This window comes from Falco biarmicus, chromosome Z (genome assembly GCF_023638135.1).
Source record: "Falco biarmicus isolate bFalBia1 chromosome Z, bFalBia1.pri, whole genome shotgun sequence".
Taxonomy (NCBI): domain Eukaryota; kingdom Metazoa; phylum Chordata; class Aves; order Falconiformes; family Falconidae; genus Falco; species Falco biarmicus.
Genome location: NC_079311.1, coordinates 38,029,222 through 38,051,466, shown reverse-complemented (window position 1 = coordinate 38,051,466; position 22,245 = coordinate 38,029,222). Strand labels below are relative to the sequence as shown.

Genomic DNA, 22,245 nt, shown 5'->3' with positions numbered 1-22,245 from the left:
CCTCCGTCGCGACAAATGGCGCCCGAACAGGGACCCTAGAGAGGGCTGAACCTGCGAGCCACGGTTCGACGGAGATTCGGGTACCGGTGCTGAAAGCAGCGCAGGAGGCGGAAGGGCACAGTCCCCGCGCCCGGGAGCACCTACAGAGGGTCCCGCCGGCCACGCGTCGCCGAAGTCTCGCAAAGGCTGCAACAGCGCTGACGAAGGTATGGAGAGACAAGCGACGTATGATTCGCTCATATGCTTTTTAGAAAAGCGGAGCGTTCAGGACATAGATTGTAAAAAGGAATTACTCGGGTTATTAGCGTATGGGATAGCATCCGGGACCCCCGCGGCAGCGGCGAGCGGCGGCGCAGCCCGGCAGGCCCCGTCCCGGCCGCGGTTTCTCTCCAAGGCGGCACCATCCCCCCCCCTCCGATCGGCGCCATGGCGATGCAAGCGGCCAAGCGAGCTGACATCTGGCTGCCCCCAGAGGTCAATCGGATCCTTTATATTCGGAACCTGCCGTATAAAATCACAGCGGAGGAAATGTATGATATTTTTGGGAAATACGGACCTATTCGACAACTCAGAGTTGGAAACACTCCTGAAACAAGAGGAACAGCTTAAGCTTCTCAAGGAAAAATACGGAATTGATTACAAACCCACCAAAAAAAGTGCTTCAGATGTCCCCTACAAGAAATGGGTTTCTGCCTTGAACTAGCAAACATCTCTGTGCTTAAAGAGAAGCCTTTTTGCCTTGATGGAGATAATTTATTCTGTATTCTGTATTTATGCTGTATTCTGAATGTGGAAATTGGTTGGGACTAGGAGGCTGGCTTGAAGGCATTTTGCAAACGGGATTATTATTTATGATCATTATTGTAATAATAGGTTTTTGATCAAAACCAGCCAAAATTATTTGTAAGCATTAGGCATATCTGAAGAGAACGCCTTTATTTGAATCAGCAGTTAAGGTGTAGTTTAGTCTGATGCTGTGGTTTTATCTGCTTCTGGTGAATTTTTGAAGTGGTGAAATCAGAGATACAAGGTATACTAAGAGTTATGAGGTAATAAGGTAATAATCTAAGTAAGGCTGCTGTCTTTTATATCTACAAGTGCAATATGCTTTTATGTAGCAGAGAGAAACTTTAACAATAATGTTGCTTGAGCGAGATGTGCATGTGACAACTTGGGAAAAGGGATATCACAACTGGAGTGCAACAGTGTTTCTACGTCTGGCAGAGTGAAATCTTTCAAGACCTGAGTTTAGACAGTCTAAAATAAGTTGTTAGTATTCAGAAAACCCATCTTAAGCCTCTTTTGCTTACATAGTGTTACGGAAGTCAACTGCTATTGTAGAGAATTAATGATTTTTTAATACATATTAACAAATACTACTATTTTAATACATATTAATACATTAATACAAAAACAATACATATTAAACAAATACTACTATTTTAATACATATTAACAAATACTACTATTTTAACTTGAGGCAGTTGAGTGAGAAATACGTGTAGCATTTGAGGGAATGTCAGCATAAATCGCACTTACTTAATTAAAAATTAAAAAAAAAATTGCATTTTTAATTACTGTACTCGTTAAGATTCAATGATGCCATAAGGCTAAGGCCTTTTATCACAGATTGGTTCTGAACTAAAAGGTGTGTGCACATGTAGATATGCACATTTGTGTTATTTTCCTTAATTGGCTACAAAATAATATAATTAGGTTGGGGACTAGGTCTTGGGAATTTACCTATTATACTTCTGTTTGTTAAGGAACGTGCATAACATACAGCACCCATGTAGGCTTGGCTTGTGGCACAGTTGTCAAATTTAGCATAGACATTCAGACAGATAAGCAACGTACTCTTCTTGTGTGTATGACCTACAAGCCATTATGGCTTAGTGTGTAAATCTGTATGTAACTATTGAAAAAAACACTTATGAATGTATATAGCTTAGAACTAATTTTTCCCCTTTGTTAATTCTTTGATATCAATGAGGTATTCTTCAGAAAATGTATGGACTGGTTGGTTGCATAAGGGCAGTTGTTATTTGGACAGAAAATTGTTAATGGTCAGGGATTTCCCACTAAAATATTTGCAAATATTCCTAGTCAAACATCAGTTTGGTTTCTTTTTGGGTTTTGAGCTTGCATTAGTCCATGTTCAGAACTTTAAAATTACCTTTGAATTTTTTAAACTTTTTATATCACTGGAACAGAAAGAGCATCTAAATTAAAGCTTCAAGCTAACTTTATTTTTCAAGTATTTCAGGAATTATACTTCTGAACTGAGATTTTATAAGTTGTCTGTGTATTTTCCTGTGTTAAAACGCTGTTATTGAAAATGGTCAACCAAGCCTATGTCGCCCAAAATAAAAACAGGGGAATTGTGGATAACTGGCTAGCTGAAAAAGGTCACATAGACATAGTCCAGCTGGCTGGACAAAAATGCACATAGCTCTCAGCTTATCTGAAGTAAAGCAAAATACACTGTCTTTGGCTGTCCTTGTTACACAGTAACAGGAAGATTTTGGTGGGAAAAGAATGTTGCAGGTGGGAACAGAAAACTACAGAAGAGAAACTAGGGATGGGCTTGGTATTTAGGCAACTAACCAATAATGAGCTTAACTTTTGTAATATGTATGAGCTAATTATAACAAGGCATAAAAGGTGACTGTAAGAGACAATAAACGAAGTCTGCTGATCACTCATATTGAGTGACTGTGTCTTCCCTCCGTCGCGACACACGATCACAGAAAATACCCATTATTTCTATTCGTACTACAAAAGCTAATTAAACTGGTCCTCTTTTACTACAGAGGCCCAACAAAGAGAGGAGACAGCAGCATACCACAGGTAGGGATGTTACAGATCTGCTAATAAGTTGGAATTAATTAACTTAATTTGATTTTATAAAATCATTTTAATAGAAATATAGAGGAATAAGAAATATATTTTAATGAAACTAGTAGTTGCACAACAAAAGCTGCTATGAAATCCTCTATACAGCCCTGCACCAAGGCCGAAAGAATAGGTCAGGATCACCTAGTAGGAATAATTAGACAATAGACTTAAGATTCAAGATGACTGAAGATAATTGGATACAGTATTTACAGGTAGACTGGGAGAATGCATTGAAATGTCAGAATGTAGAATTAATGGGAACTGGGGAGAGTCGACTGGATCAACTTACAGTTACCTGCCAAGAAACCGTGAACTTTAGCAACAGGTAATTCCGGCAGGGGAAGATCGTGACCAACGACTCATATACCACCTACCCAAATCGTACCCCAGACCCATTTCTAGACTTTTTTAACCTTTACTGTGCAGCATCGGATTTGGGAGGAGGGTATGTTAATGATTTTTGGGAAATATTATGATTATGCATGAATATTTAATGAGTATGTATTAATAAGTTCTATATATGGTATATGATTTTGAAGCTTGGTGTGCGTTGATCGTGAGAGGACTCACTCTCGCACCCAGCCGTTAATAAAGAAGTGTCTGCTTGCCTGCATCACATTGGTGTTGGTAAGTTCTTCATTCCAAGATTTCGGTAACAGGGAGGCACAGTATGTGAAGGGAAAAACAATGACCACATCACCTGTCAACATTTCCATGAAGTATATGTCAATCTCATAGAACTACAGTCAAGAAATACTGCTGGAGTTTAGGTAAGCACAGAATTTAGTATTCATTTACTGAAAAAAACTCATGCTAGCAGATCCATACCCCAAGGACCTGCAGTGACTCTTTATCACATCCTTGCAAGCTGCTACTTGTGTTTTAACACTGCAGTTTGTTTACTGTTTTGCTGGGCAAGAATGTTTGTAAATCCCGTGTGCACACCCCACACAGCTGTGAACACCCCTGCACCCTGTTCATTTTCTGTCTGCACTCAGCAAAACAGCACATAAAGTACTACAGATGGTGCGGCCTTGCAAGTCTTAAGGGAGCAGCCATGTTTGTGAAGTACCCATAGTCCAGCACACCATGAGTTCACAAAACGCACCCGCACCCAGGGTATGCCATACAGAAGTGGCACCAGGGAACAGCACACATTTAATTTAAACGGGAGGCTTTACGGAGAGGCTGGAAGAGGCTCTCGTCCGCTGCCCGACACCAGCAATTCCCTTGACAGCCCGGACTGCAGCCGCTCGCGCCGCCAGGGCTGCGCCAAGCCGATCGCGACAAGGGTACGACACAGGTACGATACGCACCCTGCACGGCCGCCTCACAGCCACAACCCCCTCACCCGCCCCCGCCCCTTCGCGTACAGTCTGGAAACTGCTGGAACCGCCCGGCCCCGGCGGCGGTCAGCCAATCACCGCGGCCCTGCGCCTCACGCGCCCCGCGCCGCCGCTGCGCGCGCGCCCCCACCCGCCTACCTCCCAACCGTCACTCCCTTACGTAATACCCCGCCGGCGCGTTCCAGGGATTGGTGGAACAGCGAGCGTTCGAGTCACGCGGCGGTTCGGCGGGCGTGGCGGCGCGGTACGCTATTGGCTGGCCCGGCAACACCAATCACAGTTAAGCTCTTAGATTCAAACGGAGCGGGGCGCGGAAGCGAGTGCTCAGTTTGTGGGGTTGTCTGTGAAGAGGGCTGAGCAGGCTGCTGCTGCCGCCTTCGCCGCCTCTAGTTATGGCGAACAAGCAGATCTACTATTCCGACAAGTACTTTGACGAGCAGTACGAGTACCGGTATGAGGCTGTGCCTGAGCGCGGGAGGGCCGGCAAGAAGGCATGAGAAGGGGGCTCCTTGGTGGCCCTGTCGGAGGGGGGTGGCTTGGGCCGGCACCTCTCCCGGGGTTTGTGCGATGCCCTCAGGGAGTAAGTTCCGCCGGCGGCGGCAGCGAGCGTGGCTCTGGCCTCTGGGGGGGCAGAGGGGCGTAAAGCCTGCGGGGAAGAGCCGTGCCTCGCTTCTTCACGTAGCTTCCGACCATCTGGGCGTGGGGGTGCTTTGGAATGCTGGTCTCGGCTGGCCCTTCTAGAGTGGTTGTTCGGCGAGCGAGCAACGCAAGACCAAGCCAGCCGGAGGGCGCTGAAGGCTCCCCGCTCCGGTGGAGGCGGAGCGGCCGTGGCAGAGCTGGGCTCGGGCAGGGTCTGCCGGCGGGGAGCGCTCGGCCCCTGCTGACGAGACCCGGGTGGCGACCGCCAGGGGACGCGTGGGGAGTGCCAGCCCATCAGCCTCGCTGGTGGCGCTAGCTGCGCGGGCCGGCGGGGTGCGGCCTCGGGAGGGGGTGCGTTGTGCCGCCTAAGCTGTCTGGGGCCCCGCTGACCCGCTCGCTTAGATGCCGTCATTTCCTCTGTTTAGAGATCAAAGTGTCCTTCTTACGATCGCGAAACCAAGACTGAATGCTCCACTTTCTGTTAAGTGATAAAGTAACTTGCGAATATGGAGAGCAGGCTGTATGTTTCTCCTCAGCTGACAGACCAGGCTCTGAAGTGGTGATAGTGCCCTGTCTTTCCAAACCAGCAATGTAATTTCTTCCAGGAAGTAGGCTGTTTCAATATATGTTGCATTACAGATGTGATCTTTAGTAGACAAAGTGGTTTTAGAACTGGATTCTGGGACAGATGCTTCATAATCAAAGTAGTGGTACCACTCAGCACCCTAGGCTGCTTTATAGTGAACGTGGGTATTCATAACTGAATGTGCTTACTGTCTTTCAGTGTAGGTCTATGCATGTAATGTGTGTTTAATAATTAAACCTCTATAGACATGTGATGCTGCCAAGAGAACTTTCAAAACAAGTGCCAAAATCCCATCTGATGTCTGAAGAAGAGTGGAGACAACTTGGTATTCAGCAAAGTTTTGGTTGGGTTCACTATATGATCCACGAGCCAGGTAAGTACATCTGAACAGTATTAGGTGAACAAGAGAGTCTAAAATATCAACTGCCTGATGCTCAACTGAAATGTTTAGTGCATAATTTGCTCCTGTGGAATCCAGATGGAATTCACTACTGAATGTTTACATTACTCTCTATCCCCTTGTTACTTTAGCCATTTGTCAACGCAGGCAAAAAACCAGCCTTTCTTTTAAACCATCACCTCTCTCAGACACCATGTGTATCAGTGAACAAACCAGAAACACTTCCTACCTCTGCCTATAGAAATAGACTTCATGTAAGCTCTTTAATGTGTCTCGGTGACTGAACCAAACTTTACATGCAGTGTATTTTTAAATCATAAAGCTGACATACCTGCTTTTTGTACAGAAACTTACTAGATGCTTTTGTAGATGAGGTTCTGTATTAATGCTCTGCAAAGTTTACAGTATATTTTGAACTGTAGTTATGCAGCCTACATAAAAGCAGCACTTAAAACCAGTCTTTCAATTGATGGAGTGTGTAGCCCTCAAACTCCTACCAACTTAGATGTACTGAAAACAGCCATTCAATGTAACTTAGAATTGACAAGGCTGACTAAAAGTTAGTGGTGAGAGATGAATTGTAGCGGCATGGAATTCCAAGCTTGTGAAGAAATCAGTATAACTTACCACTGTTAACTTTGATACTTTTGGAGGAGTTGACAAGTCAGATCAATAAGCTGGCTGTATTGTTAGCTAACAAGCAGCTTTTGTTGATGCTTGACACTATGTACCTAACAAGGACAGCATGAGTACTTTCAGTAACAAAGCTCATCAAATAGACTAATGTAGAGGGGCAGTTAGTACCAAAACTAACTAAAAGTACTGTATTTTCCCCAGTATTTCCCTCCTGTAAGTATTTTAAGTTTGATACTGCCAACATTTGGTATAAAACTTTCAAAAAGTACCTCTTTGACTGTTGTAAGGTTACTGCAAAGTTGGTCTGTTAATATTACACATGGGGCCATATTTGTGGAGTTAACCTGTTTATTACTTGACAGCAATCTTTAACTACTGTTCAAGATTTTTTAAATGGAAGAAACTCCTGTAATCAGGATTTAGGGGACAGACTGACCCATTGTTCCATTTTATTTCCACAGAACCGCATATTCTTCTCTTCAGAAGACCTCTTCCAAAGAATGAGCAGAAATGAATACCTGGTTATCAATCTTCTAAATCTTCTGGAACTGTATATGAGTGTATATATCTTGGTAGTATTCAGTAAATATTTTGAAATGTACAAATCATACATCCATATCTGTACATGAGCTGTATTATTCACAGCAACAAAGCTCAGTCAAATGCAATTCAAAGTAGGCTGCTATGGTGTTTGAAGACTGTTGAAACTCTTCCTTCACTGTTAACATTAGTGCTTACTTAAGTCTTCACTGAATTTTCTTCTATTAAAGCAGTGCATGTTCTGACTAATGTGACCTGTTAACTGTTCAGTACCATTTGCACTTTTCTGCATGTTCAAATTGGTGACTCACCTGTTCAGTAATAGGCACAAAGAAATAAAGTTTCTTTTCATGTCTTAGAAAACTCAGTGCCTAGAGTTCTAATTCACCTGACAAAACAAATAGTTCAACTTTTAACAGTATGTACTTGGGGGGGGGGGGGGGGATTAACTGGGTGAACCTATTTTGTTTTCCCTGGAAGAATTATTTTGCCCTACATGCCAAAGTTCCTAGCCCTTATCTGAATGGGGGACAGCAAGCACTCTGGAAAGGAAGCTGGTGGTGGTAAGGTAATACTCAGACTAGCTTCTCACATGCTTAAATTACTAGCCTGTTGGTGTTTGGGGGTGTCTTACCCCTTTGAGTGGGGATCTCCAAGTGCCAGGCAGGCACCTTAATTAAAAAAGCCATCGGTAACAATCTTACTGACTTGTGCTGAAACCATGCTTTTTCCCTCCTGGGCTTTAGCACCGGATTCCTGGGTGCTGTCTTGTGATCCTGAAAAATCTGTATGCTGATCTGTTGCCTGTGAGCGCAACACCTTTGTGCCCCTCTGCCCTGCTCTTGGGAGGGAACGAAGATCGGCTGCACCTCGCAGCAGGGAGGGTCAGGCCCCAGGGCCTGTCTGTACCTGTTGCCTCAGCCGCCCTGCCGGGACGGGGCTGCTCCTCGCCGGTGCCCCCCGCTCACAACTGCAGCTCGCCGGACTCAGCCTCGAACGCCCGCTGTGCTCAGCGTGGCCCCGGGCCCCGCCGGCGGGCGGCTCCGCGGCTGCCTGGCCCGGGGGGGGCGGGGCGGTGGCACCCCCCGGCGGTGACGTCATCGCGGCGCGCCTCTGGGCCTGGCCCGGGCTGGCGGCGAAGCGGCCGCGCTGGGGGCGGCGGGGCGGGGGCCACGGCCCGCCCACGCCATGGCGGCGGAGAGACGGCCGGGCGCGGGCCGAGGCGGCGAGGTAAGGGCGGCGGCGGCGGCGGCTCCTCCCACGCCCCTGCGCCCTCCCCGGCCTTTCCCGGCCTGCTGCGTAACTGGGGTTGTGGAGCCTCCGCTTGCGCCCGTTGTGGGAGAGATGGGCGGCCTGCCTCGTCCCCGGGGCCCGCGGCGAGCTGTCTCCCTCTCGCCTGGCGGCCGGGCTGGCAGAGGCCGCGGTAAGTCGGCGCAGGGTCGGCGCCGCCGCACCGAGCGCTCGGTCGGCCCGCGGGCCCCCGCCGCGGCAGGGCGGGTGGCTTCGCACGGCGCCTCGGGTCGGCCTTTGGCTCGGGGCAGGGGCGGGCGGAGGGACGGCTGAGGCGGGTGCGCAGCCAGCCGCTCCCCGCCGCTTGGCTGCGGGAGCCCCACGCGTTACCTCGGCGAGCTTGGGTATGAAAACCGCTTCTCGCTCAGAGCTCCTGCTGCGAGGGCAGGTAGGCGTCCCGCTCGCTTTGAGTATGGTGCACAGATCCCAGCCAGGAACAACGCCGTTGCGTTGCACGAGGACTTACTGGCCAGGCTCGGGGTCTCTAAAGTTGGCGATTAGCCTGCAGTCACAGTCGCTTTCAGTGACACACGTCGTGGTGACGCAATGATTGTTGAATAATGCTTTAGTTACCTCCCAAGCTCATGCTTTTCATATGGTGTGCTTCACTGTGCCAATTTCGCGGTTTATTTGTCGCAGTTACAGTGTACGTTCACTGTATATTTCGGATCTGCTGGGTAAATTCAGAAAGCGAAGAGTTAGTTATTTGTAATTTGCTCTAGGCTATTGGAGCCCTTTAAACGTTTATGATACAAGGGACTGCTGAGCCGCTAGATCAGGGGTCCTCAAACTACGGCCGGCGGGCCGGGTACGGCCCCCCAGGGTCCTCAGTCCGGCCCCCGGTATTTACAGACCCCCCCGCCCCCCCCCCCGCCAGGGGCTGGGGGGGAAACCAAGCATCCGCAGATGGCTGCCTGCCACTGCATCCGCGCCGGCCCCCTGGTTAAAAAGTTTGAGGACCCCTGTACTAGAGGACGCAGGGAATCCAGCTCATATTGTCAAGCACTGAAATTGCTGTTCAAATATTTCTAAAGGCTTTGTGTGTTACTCAGTTATTGAAATCGGCTTTGACAAGTGAAAAAATCCCAGTTTTCATTAATTGCGTCAGTTACCGCAAAATACACAATCACCTATAGAAATGACTTCTGGCATGTATTAGGGTGACTAAAGCTGTATAACATATAATATGGCAGTAAATACTTTGAATGTCATTTCAGTGTCCTTCCATATATACATATCCAGTTTAAGCTGATGGTAATTCAGAACAAATGGAAAATTTGTCTTCAGTATATTTGTGTTGTGCCAGTAATGAGAAGGCTATATGATTAAGTATTCATTTCAGACGGGTGCCATAAAATACAAATGTACACAAAGCCATTATTGTTACATACTTCCAGAGTTTTATTTTACAGTAGTGCTAGTATATTTATGAGTTTTAGCTTATGCCATTCAACTCTAAATTAAGAATTCATATATTAGTGTTTACTGCATCTTGTGTTAAGCAGGCCTCTGCCCTTTCCATAGCTGACCTTTGTATTTACTTATAAATGTGGGTATTGAAGGAAATAACGTTCCAGAACAGTCACATTTCTCTTAGAATCCTTGGGTTTGTTTTTCCCTCTTCCTCTGTTTCCTTTTGGTGAGCTTTATTGCTTTGCATGTTTTGTTAGAAGAGAGCAAACTGACACTTTCCTATAAAGACAGTTAAGCTCACAAGGATGAGTATTTTTCACTTACAACATTAATCTCCAAATGCATGTAGCCAAAAAACGTTTTGTTTCTTAGGGCATCAAGTTGTCAGCAGAGGTCAAACCATTTGTCCCAAAGCATGCGGCGGTAACTGTGGCATGGTCAGAACCATCAGAGGCATGTGTTTTTCCTAGGTACTTAACTACATGCTACCCATTTGTTCAGGAACCATCTTTGGATAAGTATGTCTATTTTCTGAATCTTGTTTCTTGGGGTTTTCAGCCTTCCAGTTTCAGACACTGAATACTCTTACAAAGTCAAAACTCTGATGCATTAATATTCTAGCCATAGAAGTGTTTGTGCATTGCCTTCATGGTTTAGGTTTTTGCATTTTTGTTCTTTGGGCCTAGGTCTGGTACCTTGTCTAGCACTCTTGAGGGTTTGTATTGTTACAGAGCATTAAGGAGGATTTCTTGGTCTGTAATGATGGGTCTGTCTCCGTGCTTTGGAAGGAGATGAATACAGTCCTTGGGTGAAAGAATGGTTGTGTATTAAAACAAGGCTGGCATAAATATATAAAAGGAAGAGAAAGATCCTCTAAGAAGGTTTCTTATACTGTAAAACATTTAATTGATATGTGGGACGACTCCTGAATCCCCTCTCCACAACCCATGCATCCCCAGAAAGGCAGTTTTAGTAAGAATGCTACAGGTTTATAGAAGTTTTATTCTAATAAGGCCTGAAAGAAAAGACATTCACGGTAGACTTACAGAAGAAAGTATTGTTAACCCCAGAGCAAGCCAGAAAAAAACTTACATGGGACTGCAATAATTGAGAGTCTTGTAAGAATCTTGTGATGTAACGTAGTTCTCTAGTGGCTTCTCAGACACTCTAAGTATTAGATTAATTTTACAACTACTGTGAAGTTATTGCTGTGTCCTGACAAGTTCAGTTGGAGAGCCGTAGTCAACAAACTCATTGTAGGCCTTCACTTCATCCTACAGGAAATCTCAGTATTTTGATTTTTAATAGCAATTGAACATTGAGGTGAGTACAGCCTGATCTGTGCATTAGAAAAAACACAGCATTAACTTTAAAAAAAAACCCAGCAGACAGCAGCAATATTCTGATGCATATTTTGCCTTCTTGGGACTGAGGCATAGTTATTTTTTTTTACTCTTAATTTGTTACTTTTCTTCTCTGTGTAGACTTATGATTCTAAGAGTTCTTTTGTATAGTCTATCAGAATTGCAACAGACAATAAGAAATGTGTTATCTGAAGTGTCTTGTTGTGATGGAAAAGTTTCTCTGTTTTTCATTACCTACCCAAGATTCAGAGGTTGCCCACTTCATGGCAAACAGTTTTAAATACTAAATGCAACTTCCTTAAACTGGGAAATTTACTTTCTCCCCTATCAAATTTGAATATCAGTGTGTAGTTTCTGTACAAAGTGTAGGGGGAGACTGGAAGCAAACTTTGAGTATACATTTGAAGGAAAAAGGCACGCCCCAGGCATGTCATGTTTTTGTAAACCGTGATGGTTAAATGCAGGTCAGTTAATGATTATCTTAATTTTCTATTGTATTTCATACATGTGTTATACCCCATAAGATGCTACACTCCTGCTTTGTTATTATGGCATTTTAAGATGGGTTTTAATGTTTGTATTTTTGTAGTCAAGTATGTAATGCATGTCCTGTAGTTATACTGTGCTTTTGGTTTGTTTCACAAGAAAAAGCCTACAGAAAAGAAATACGAAGAACACTGACAAACCTTAAACAGAAATGAGAGCTGTAACTGCAAAGCAGACTAGCTTTGGAACTTGGGAACAGATAACATCTGGGTTTTAAAATATTTGCTAAACTACATGCTTTCCCCAAACAAAATTAATTATTTTTAAAGCTGTCTACAGCAGTGGGTGTATACTTAACTGAAGTAACAGGGAACAGTTTTCTTCTGAAATACAGCTTTCTTGTTAAACAAATTCTTCAGCCAAAGACTGGTATGTTTATCTAGGCAACATGTATATGCTGAAGATTTGCCCCAGGATGACTTTTCATCTCTTTCTCAATGTGCATCACGTAGTGTTTTGGGAGACCCTGCCTTCCGTGAATACTCCAGCTGCTCTTACTCATCTGATGTTGTTGCAAATGTATATCCAGTAGCTGGCTCACAATATCATTCTAACAACTCAACACAAAATAATGGTTCAGGAATAGTCAGTGAATCTGCTGAGCAAACATATCCGATCAGACGAGAAAGTAAGACTGTTTCAAAGGTGAGCAAATACATGCTTTTTAAAAATTAAATTAAATTCTTATTTCTAAATGTTTGGTTCATTTTTTGAAGTGAATAATCACGCTCTGTTATTGTCATGATAATGGATGGCGTTTAAAGAGGATGATAGTAATATGCCCAACTTCAGAGTTCAAAAAAGTCCATGGATTTCTACAGTTCAGATGACAGTTTTTCAGTTATTGTTTTTGGAATATGAGGGGAATTTTATTCTTTCTTCTCAAAGAACAGTGAGGGTTGGAGGGAGCGGGAAAGACCATTTGTGAACAATGCTTTCCTGTTTGGGCTTGGGGGAAGGTGGGGAAGGTCTTTTTTTGAGCCCAGTGGCAGCTTCCATGAACTTGAGTTGAGAGACCTGGTAGCTGTCATCAGTTGTGTGGCTGATAAGTGATGAGACCACATCTGTCATTGAAGAATTTCCAAGATGTGCTACAGGTAAGAAGACAGTCCACAAGAGAACAGGAATTTGTGTTGGTATTGAGAGGGAAGAAAAAGTTCATGTTAGAAACATTGTCATTCAGTCAAAAGTAAAACAGATGTTCAGTAAACATTTGTCATTTTTTGTGTGTGCTTTTTTGGACATAAATTTCCTGAAACTTGGATAATACTTTCAAACAAAAAGATAGACAAACTCCTCAAGATGTAAAAATCAGGGGGAAAAAAAAAATCGAATTTATTACTAACCCATTTCCCTCCCTGGTTGACATTGTGTCTCTTGGATCTGTAAGGCTGCTGTTGTTTCCAACAGGTTCAAGTAATCTGTTCTCCAGTCACATCCTGGTGGACTGTACTTCCTAGGCAGAGACCTGGCAACTTCACTGTGGTCAGGCCTGTGTAGAGGAAGTTGTAAGACCAGGCCCCAAGTATGCATTACTAGACATAAAATAGAGAAAAATTAAACACTGAAACTGTCTGGGGACGTGATTAGCTCAGCATCACACAGGTGATGTCATATGAAGAAACTGAAGTTTGGCTTCCAGGAGGAGTTCTGTGATTTTTGTAGGGGCTTGGGCTGAGCTGTGGAATGTTTCACAGTCTTTCTGTCGTTGTTCCTGTCATTTATTTTTTTGTGAGCTTGGAGATGAAGGCTTGATCTTTGCAGCTTTGCATCAATGTGATCGCATTTCCTGTAGCTTCAGCAATTTAGCTTTGAAGGTCAGGAATTGCCTTGTCCTGCCACCCAAGAAAATAATGTTGCTGCCAGATGTGCTCTGAATTTAGCCAGCATCCTGTAATCAGAAAAAGTTAAGCTACTTACATAGGTTGATACTTGCATAGATGCAGGCTTAGTGCTTGTTCCTTGCCTGCCATACTGATTCCTGAGCTCAGTTCTGCCATACTATGTTTCTTGTGAGAATTACAGGGATTTCTGGATTTTACAGTATAGATGAATGTTTCCTTTACTGGAATCATATAGGTGTATCTTTTCTAATTACTTTCTGTCTGCTCCAAGTGTTTTGGATGTTGTGACATCAGTCTTGCCTGGCTTTGCCCATAGTATGTTGTTTAGTCAAAGGATTGAATCCTTTTAAGATTTTAGCCCTGTTCTAGAAGAAACTCAGCTTTAGAAAATCAGACTGGGTGATTTTAGATCAAACAACTTTAAACTATTGGAAATGCTGTGATTGATGTGATCTTAAAAGTACAGTTGTCTAGGAATGTATGGAGTAGTCCCTTTTGCATGAGCTATAGTATACACTAAAAATGGCACAGCTAACAAGGTAGATAAAATCAAGTAACACGTTTCTAACTGGCTGTTCCTCTTTGTTTAGTTATTCATGGTTATGGTAAAGTGTTTATGTTTCACTAACTTGGTGGCCGCGCTCCAGATGCAGAGGTATTTAACAGTAACTCAAGGCAAACTTGATGCCTTTACAACGTTCAAGTAAAATCAACTAAATATGTCACAAATTCTTGCAGCAGAGGAGATCAAAAGAGAGTGAGAAAAAATTAGACAAGAAAAGGCAGGATGGAGGTGACGCTTCTGTCAGAATTGTGAACAGGACTTCATTCCAGACCTCCACATGCAGCAGAGATTCCATGAAGCCAGGTACAAATGTGTTTGGTTAGAAATACATGGAATAGATGTAAAATGGCCAACTCTGCTGTAGCCTTCAGTTTCTGACCATGTTTCTAAATCTAGAATAATTGAGGAACAGGATTTCTTTCCTGTGTGACTTTTTGGCACGGGATGGGGAACTACGCCTTTTTGCAGATTGAACAAATTCTTGTAAACTGATACAAAAAAAATCCTAAGCAAGCATCTGAATTTACAGTTGCTTGCAGAGTCGGTGTTGTGTATACACGTCGTTTATAATTGCTAGGTTGCTTTTTTTAATGAGAGTTATGTGTAGCAGTAATTCTTGTGACAATTACTGTAGTGATGTCAATTAGTGTACTATAAAACATACCTGGAAATGATTACAAGCAATATTAATTATTCACATGCTTTATTCAGACAGGTTCAATAAAACTACAAACGAGAAGTCAACTCAAAGTCCAAAAACAGAGTCTCTTCCTGCACCTGTGTGTGAAGCTACCATTCTGGATTTCCACAAGTCACAGAGTCTGGGACGCAGTGACATACTGAATGGGCAGCATAAAAGTGGAGCAGTATGTTCAGCAGAAAGTAATATTACATGCCTTAGTCAACCACAGGTGTCTCTTTTGTTGAACACAGAGGTTAGCTGATGCTTTCATGTTGCAGAACTCAAAAACAAGTAAACAGTCTAAAGTTGAAATGTTTCTCAATGCAAGTACTTTGCATTCAGTATTGTAGTTTAAGACCTATTTAAGTACCTTGCAAGCATGGAGTTTCAGAGCTAGAGGTTTTACAGTTCTTTTTGTAGATGGTGTTGTCAATGCTTGCTGTCTCCTCTTTTACCCTTTCTCAGTATTCTTTCCTTGTCTGTGCTGCCAGTAGGTACGGGGAAAGCCAAGTATTGTTAGAATTTAGGTTGGTACTGCTATGGTTTAGACTTCTAGCTTGCTTACACAGAGCACGTATGCTCTGGTGGTTTCTTAACAACTTCTTGTTTTTTCTCTCACTTGGAAGTAATAGGTAAGCAGTCACTTACCCAATAGTTTTAACAGATTTAAAAAAGGGGGAAAAAAAGTGTGGAATACTGTACTTTATGCTAAAGGATAAAAATAAGAAACTGAATTCCAGAATGAGGAAAAAATATTAAGATGTAAGCATTTAACTTCCTTCTTCTTGATTTCCTTCTTCCCTATTTGTTAATATATACAATACTGACACATTCAGCAGTATGTTGCATATATTGAATCAGAGTTTTCATTAGTGATTAAGGATGAATAAGCTTGAAGGATCCAAACAGCACAGTATTTCCAGTGCCTTTAAGTGGAAAACTGCCTATGCTGGAAAAAAGACCTCTCTGCTGTCACTTGAGTTTTCTTTTCGATTGCTAGTTTGAGTTTGATGATGGACTTTGTTCCAAGTGCATTAAAAACATCAACACTTTTTTCTTGTTACTTCTTGGAATCATTATTCAAATGCTTTTTTAAAATGTAAGAAGGCATCATCTTGCTTGTACAGCAGTGAAGAGGTATCTGCTTGTATTTTGTAATGCTATAGGGTTGAAACGATGGTTCCACTAAGAAAAACAACAAAAAATGTTGGACTACAAAATTCCTTGCGCCTTTATCTGTGCGCAGGTTGAGGATTTTTTAATTCATGGGGGTTTTTATGTTTAGCTCAGTTTAGGTCAGTGATTTAATCCTAGTTTTATGATACCTGACTGTATTTTACAGGAAGATACTTCTGTGGAAATCAAAGCTTCATCAAAAACTTCAGATGAAACACTAGCCAACTTAATTCACTCTTCATTTGATGGTAGAGGTAAGTGCTTCTGTCACAGAATATTTGCCTGTATTTTAACAGCTTGCATTTCATCAATTTGGCAAACTAGAGTGTTCTGAGGAGTTTTTGATGTGTAAAGTAAAAAATGAATTAAACAGCAAGCGCATTACAAAAGGAAAAAAACCAAAAACATTAAAGCTGTATGAGTTTTTCTTGCAAATGAGCTCATTCATGCTCATAAATTTAATCAGCTGATCAAAAGTGGGATTGTAGAATCATAGAATCATTTAGGTTGGAAAAGACCTTTAAGATCGTAAGAGTCCAACCACTATTAACCTAGCACTGCCATGTCTGCCACTGAACGGTGTCCCTAAGTGCCACATCTATACGTTTATATATATGTATATATAAAGGTATCTTTTAAATACCTCCAGGGTGGTGACTTAACCACTTCCTTGGGAAGCCTGTTCCAGTGCTTGACAGATCTTTCAGTGAAGAAATTTTTCCTAATATACAATATAAACCTGCCCTGGTGCAACTTGAGGCTGTTTCCTCTTGCCCCATCACTTGTTTTTTTGGAAAAGAGACTGATGCCTACCTTGCTGCAGCTTCCTGTCAGGTTGTTGTAGGGAGTGGTAAGGTCTCCCCTGAGCCTCCTTTTCTCCAGGCTAAACAACCCCAGTTGTTCCTTGAGCCACTCCTCATAAAACTTGTTCTCTAGACCCTTCACCAGCTTTGTTGCCCTTTTCTGGACACACTCCAGCATCTCAGTGTCTTTCTTGTAGTGAGGGGCCCAAACTGGATTCCAGGTGCAGCCTCACCAGTGCCAAGTACAGGAAGACGTTCACTTCCCTAGCCCTGCTGGCCACACTATTTTGGATACAAGCCAGGATGCTGTTGGTCTCCTTGGCCACCTGGGCACAGTGCTGGGTCATGTTCAGCTGGCTGTCAACCAGCACCCCCAGGTCCTTTTTCCACCAGGCAGTTTTCCAGCCACTCTTACCCAAGCCTGTAGTGTTGCATGGGGTTGTTGTGACCCAAGTGCAGGACCCGGCACATTTTGTTGAACCTCATACAACTGGCCTCGGCCCATTGATCCAGCCTGTCCAACTCCCTCTGCAGAGCCTTCCTGCCCTCAAGCAGATCAACACTCCCCCCCAGCTTGGTGTGCCTTGCAGACTTACTGAGGGTGCATTTGATCCCCTCATCCATATCATTGTAAAGATATTAAACAGAACTGGATCCCATACTGAGCCCTTCTGTGTTGTGTCATTGATGCTCAACGGCATGTGTTGCTGTAGTTGCCTCCCATGTTTTTAAAAGGAAAGTAATGTGTATTGATTATTGGAAGTCTTTTGAGTAATTTGCAGATTTTTTCAAGAATAATTGAGAGGTAAATATACAGTCTTGATAAGCAGATTTGTTTTAGTTAGCTGGTGGTCTAGAGTCTAGTGTGTACCTATACATTATTCTGTGGCATACATAATTTTAACATTAAGCAAAGGAGGATAGCTGTGGAGAACTGCAATGCTGAAATATCCCATATTTTTGTTTTACTCACACGTTGTGTGGCTGTGGGGATGCAGAAATTTTCTTTTTGTTATTTCCAGAAGTGGAAATATCAAGTGGCTAGTTTCAAGTATTTTGTGTATTTAAATTCAATTGAAATACTTGAATCTGGAATTGTGTTTAAGAAGGTTCTGTTCAGCAGGACTCTGTCACGGGGGCATTACATGCATTACGCATTGAATTGTCCAAGTGCTCCTCACTGGATTTCTTTGTATACACAGACACGCACCAGTCTGGACAGTTTGGTCATTATTTTCCAGTGACATCAGTAAAGATTCAGAAAGGACCGGTTAATCTGCTGAAGTGCCCTGAAGGGCCCTGTAAAGATAAAGGTGTTCCAGAAAACTTAAAGTCATCTTGCCCACAGAAGCTGTGGATGCCCCATCCCTGGAAGTGTTCAAGATCAGGCTGGATGGGGCTTTGAGCCGCCTGGTGTCCCTGACCATGGCAGGGGGGTTGGAACTGGATGATCGTTGAAGTCCCTTCCAACCCAAACCATTCTATGATCTGATAATGTTTTTTCCTTACACACTATCCTGAATTCCTGTCACCCAGAGTAAAGTAGCTGTTTGTGCTGGGTTGGCTTTGCCTGTCACCAGACTCCCACCCAGCTGTTCTCTTACTCTCCCTCTTCAGCAGGACAGGAGGAAAAGATAAGGTAAAAAAACTTATGGGTCAAGATAAGGACAGAGAGCTTGCTTACTAGTCACCCATCACGGGCAAAGCAGATGTGCCTTGGTGAAGATTAATTTGTTGCCAATTAAAAATAGGGTAGGATTGTGAGAAACAAAAAAACCCTGAAAACTCTTTCCCCCCTACTCCACTCTTCCAGAGCTCATTTTCACATTTTCGTTCCCAGCTGTTCTACCTCTTCCCTGACCAGAGCAGCACAGGGTGATGGGGGTTGCAGTCAGTTTGTTGCAGCTCCTCTCTGCTCCTCTGCAGGGCTGCAGGAACAGCCTGCTCCACCACGGTCTTCTCCAGGGGCTGCAGGGGAGCCTCTGCTCCAGCGTCTGGAGTACCTCCTCCCCCTCCTCCTTCACTGGCTTTGGTGTCTGCAGGGCTGTTTCTCTCACATTTCTTCTTATCCCTCTCTCTCAAAAACTCCTGCGCAGTGTTTTTTACCCTTTCTTAAATATGTTATCACATAGATGCCACTAGTGTCGCTGACTGGCTCAGCTGTGCCTGGCGGTGGGTCTGCTTTGGAGCCGGCTGGGGCTGGCAGTGGCCACCTTCTCACAGAAGCCACCCCTGCAGCCTCCCTCCGCTACCAAAGCCTTGCTGTTGTAAACCCAATATGCTGTTTAATTGTTCAGTGAAACTTCTTCTCATTCCTAAAGAAAAATTGAGATTTTGTTCGGTATTTGTTGTGTGTTAGGAATATTTACAAAATTAATTGTGAGTTCTTTCAAAACATTGATACCTCTGAGTCGTAGTAGGTAAAATTCTTGTATACTAAGGAAGTCTTTCAGCTGATGCATATGTCTGTAAAACTGGGAGGGTTTTAGAAAGTAGAAAATACTGGTGGGACCTTTACATGAAAGCTGTATGACTGAGTTGGATAAATATTGAAGGAATTTTATATGTAAATGTAGCAGAAATGCATTATTTTAAATAAAGATAGCTTAGAAAATTAGCATGGAATTATTGTATGTAGCTATTATGCCACAGTATAGATTTCAATTAAAATTTAATTGGGCTAAATATATGTTGATAGTGCTGGATAACATAAGTAGTTACAATTCTAGAAAGCTTTCTGGAGAAATGAAATGTGTGACCCAGTGTCTTATTTCAGTCCTTCCTCAGAAGGAATATGGTTTTGCTGTGTTTTCTAATCCTTGATTTATTAATTACTGATCCTTTTTCTTTTGAATATAAGAAAAATATTTTTTGAGACATCTTTGTATATCACTTTCTGTCTCAGCAGCATTGCCTGAAACACCTGTAGATGGCTCTGCTCAGCCACCTGTGTCTTGGGCCATGGTACTTTCACAGCCCCCAAAGAAAATTGTGTCATCACCAGCATCTGAAGGTCTTTCCAGAGGCAAAGCAAAGCAGGATAGTGAAGCAAAGGTACTTGAGAATTGTCTGTTCTAAACTAATTTATGTCACTGTGTGATTGTGTGTCTTGGTATGAGTTACTGCCGTATTTTTCCTAGGCGCTGCACAGTGTCCACTTCTAATGTAGTGTTTAAGAAGTAGTATAAAGTTACTTTGTCCTTATTAGAATTTTTCTTCTCTTGTAGTGGAAAAGAATAACAAGGTGTCAAAAAGACAGTGCCACTCCAGCAACACAAACTTCCAACTTTTAGGCTGGACTTTTTTCAAATTTCTGATCCTCAGAATGAGACGTGAAACATGGAACTCTTGTCTTATTTGAGAGGATGTTTCCTACTGAAATCTCAATAGTTCAAATACATTCTGATAACTGTGAAATGGGCTTCAAATGAAGAATTTTTGCAGTAGCTCTGAATTTCTAAAGAGAGCTTGAATTTTGCTTGTCCATTTAATGTCCTAGCCTGGACTGATTAAGATACCTTTTAGTTGTGCAATTGTCATCACTTGCATTTATTTTGGTAGGTAGTATTGGAATAAATCAATTTCTGATGGTCACGCCTTATGATTTTTTCAGCAGTCAGAAACAAAAAATGATGCTAGTGAAACTGAGCCTGAAGAAGGGTCAGAAAAGAAGAAAAAGAAGAAGAAGAAGAAGAAAAAAACAAAGTCACCTACTGATGTAGAGAAACCTCAAAATGAATCTACTACTATACAGGAACCACCAAGGATTGAGGTACGGTGAAGAGGTTGCTGTTGATACATGTTATGAGTATATTGAAACACTGAATGTTAACACAGCTTTGTACCAATTTAAGTTCATATCCCATTTTTAGGGGGTGTTGGTTCAGGTCCGTTTCAGTTGACATGTTTGTCAGAAATTACCGGTAGGGAACAGTTATGCTTTTTGACTTACATATTCAGTGAGCACAGAGGAGTGCAAAGAGGCTTAGGAGCAAATATGGAATGATGAGTCAGAGAGTCTGGATTTTAACAGGTAACAAAAATAAGTCAAATTTCCTAAATGAAAAATACTCTGTAGTAACTGTTGCAGAAAGCAAAGAGCACAAGGGCTGGGTACCATAGCGTGCCACAGTTTTAAAGAATATGGTACTAGTATTACAATTCTACCCATCTTGCATCTGGGAGCAATTTCTGTGTAACACAGTTGTCACTGCTTGCTGATTGCTAGTTCCAGGTGTTTTTCTAAATTCACATAGCTGTAATAAGCAGAGTAGTATTTTGAAACTTTTTGTATCGATATTGTGAGGGCTTTAGACCCTCCACATTAGAGAACTGTTGTATGGTCTGTGGTTTAACACCGCTTCACTGAAAGCCCAATATTGGGCAGCACCGTGTACATGTGTTTATTTATACGTTTGCTCTAGTGTACATAATGATCCGTCTGTGAAATGACAGCATAAAGAAGCATTCCTGGCTGGCTTCTGTTCTGTACGTTTTAACATGGAACATGGAGCAGAACTGTGGCTACGCTTTCTTTTCATTTGTCGTTCGTTATCCTGGAACAGCACAAGAAATGAAGAAATGACTGGTTATGGATGTCTGTGTTAGGGAGTTGTGGGTAGAATCAAAGATCTGCATGTTCTCTCTCTAATGAGAACATCTCAATTTTTACTGTGTGCTACCATACAACGTCTGACCTGTGAATGACTTACCATCTAAATGAAAAGAGAATGGCAGGAGTCATGGAAAATAGTAGGAAGGTAATTAGGCTATTGAAGACAAAAATGGGGAAAAAATGGTATGGAGTCATGGAACAGGACATACGCATTGCACTGAAATTCATGCTGTAGATGCAGCATCTGTTGTGGCAGGGAGGAATAGCTTGCAGACCCTTGTGGTTTGCTGGGAATTCTTGTGTGCTCATCTGTTTGAAAAATGGGTGAGATGCTTGTATGAAGCTCTTGAAAGCAAAGGGCATGAAAGGATCATACATGTGGAACTTCTGGCACCCAGGAGGTTTGAGAAAATTCTGCTTTGTGCAGATAGGTGCTATCCAGAGCAGTATATTCGTTTGCTTACTAGTTTTATAAAAGTCATTCATTTATATACACTGTTAATGAACATAAATGGATGCATTTGGAGAAAAGTAATCCTGTTTTACCATACACAGTGGTAGGCCCTGAGCTAGTTATTTTCCCTGAGGGGGAAAAAAATGAAGCTGCTATTGTAAATCCTGTCAGTCCTGGTAGTACTAGTCAAATGTGCAAACAGTGGTGGGAATTACTAAGAAAATAGAAAAGGAAATGGGTTATGATATTACATAAATCCAGGACATGTCCAGTCTAAAGATGGTGTGGATTTTGGTTTTTTGTGTTTCTGCCACTCCTTAAAAAAATACACATACTTGAACTAAAAAAGATAAACCAAAGGCTCCAAAAATAATGAAAAGGTATGAAGCAACTTCTGTGGGAGGCGAGACTGAATAAACTGACTTCTCGGTCTGTAAGATAGATGGTT

General features: G+C 42.8%; 2 protein-coding genes across 17 annotated transcripts in view; both read left to right on the top strand.

Annotated features, from left to right (window-relative positions):
• Window positions 1-4,532: 4,532 nt before the first annotated feature.
• Window positions 4,533-7,290, top strand: CKS2 (CDC28 protein kinase regulatory subunit 2). The gene is made up of 3 exons (XM_056325590.1): window positions 4,533-4,695; window positions 5,715-5,842; window positions 6,967-7,290. Exons 1-3 carry the CDS (start codon window positions 4,637-4,639, stop codon window positions 7,017-7,019), a joined length of 240 nt encoding a protein of 79 aa, XP_056181565.1. The 5' UTR covers window positions 4,533-4,636; the 3' UTR covers window positions 7,020-7,290.
• An 860-nt stretch (window positions 7,291-8,150) lies between these two features.
• SECISBP2 (SECIS binding protein 2) overlaps window positions 8,151-22,245 on the top strand; it is a 28,847-nt gene continuing 14,752 nt past the window's right edge. For 3 of the 16 annotated variants that reach the window (XM_056323740.1, XM_056323734.1, XM_056323730.1), the window contains exons 1-8: window positions 8,153-8,275; window positions 10,121-10,266; window positions 12,042-12,303; window positions 14,241-14,370; window positions 14,779-15,002; window positions 16,092-16,179; window positions 19,634-19,782; window positions 20,342-20,500. In XM_056323740.1, the coding sequence (XP_056179715.1) occupies window positions 8,234-8,275; window positions 10,121-10,266; window positions 12,042-12,303; window positions 14,241-14,370; window positions 14,779-15,002; window positions 16,092-16,179; window positions 19,634-19,782; window positions 20,342-20,500 (1,200 nt within the window). In that variant the 5' untranslated portion in view covers window positions 8,153-8,233. Of the gene's footprint in view, window positions 8,276-8,322; window positions 8,469-10,120; window positions 10,267-12,041; window positions 12,304-12,331; window positions 12,756-14,240; window positions 14,371-14,778; window positions 15,003-16,091; window positions 16,180-19,633; window positions 19,783-20,341; window positions 20,501-22,245 lie in introns of those variants that run through there. The other 13 variants (XM_056323739.1, XM_056323741.1, XM_056323736.1 and 10 more) reach the window with 13 other exon arrangements.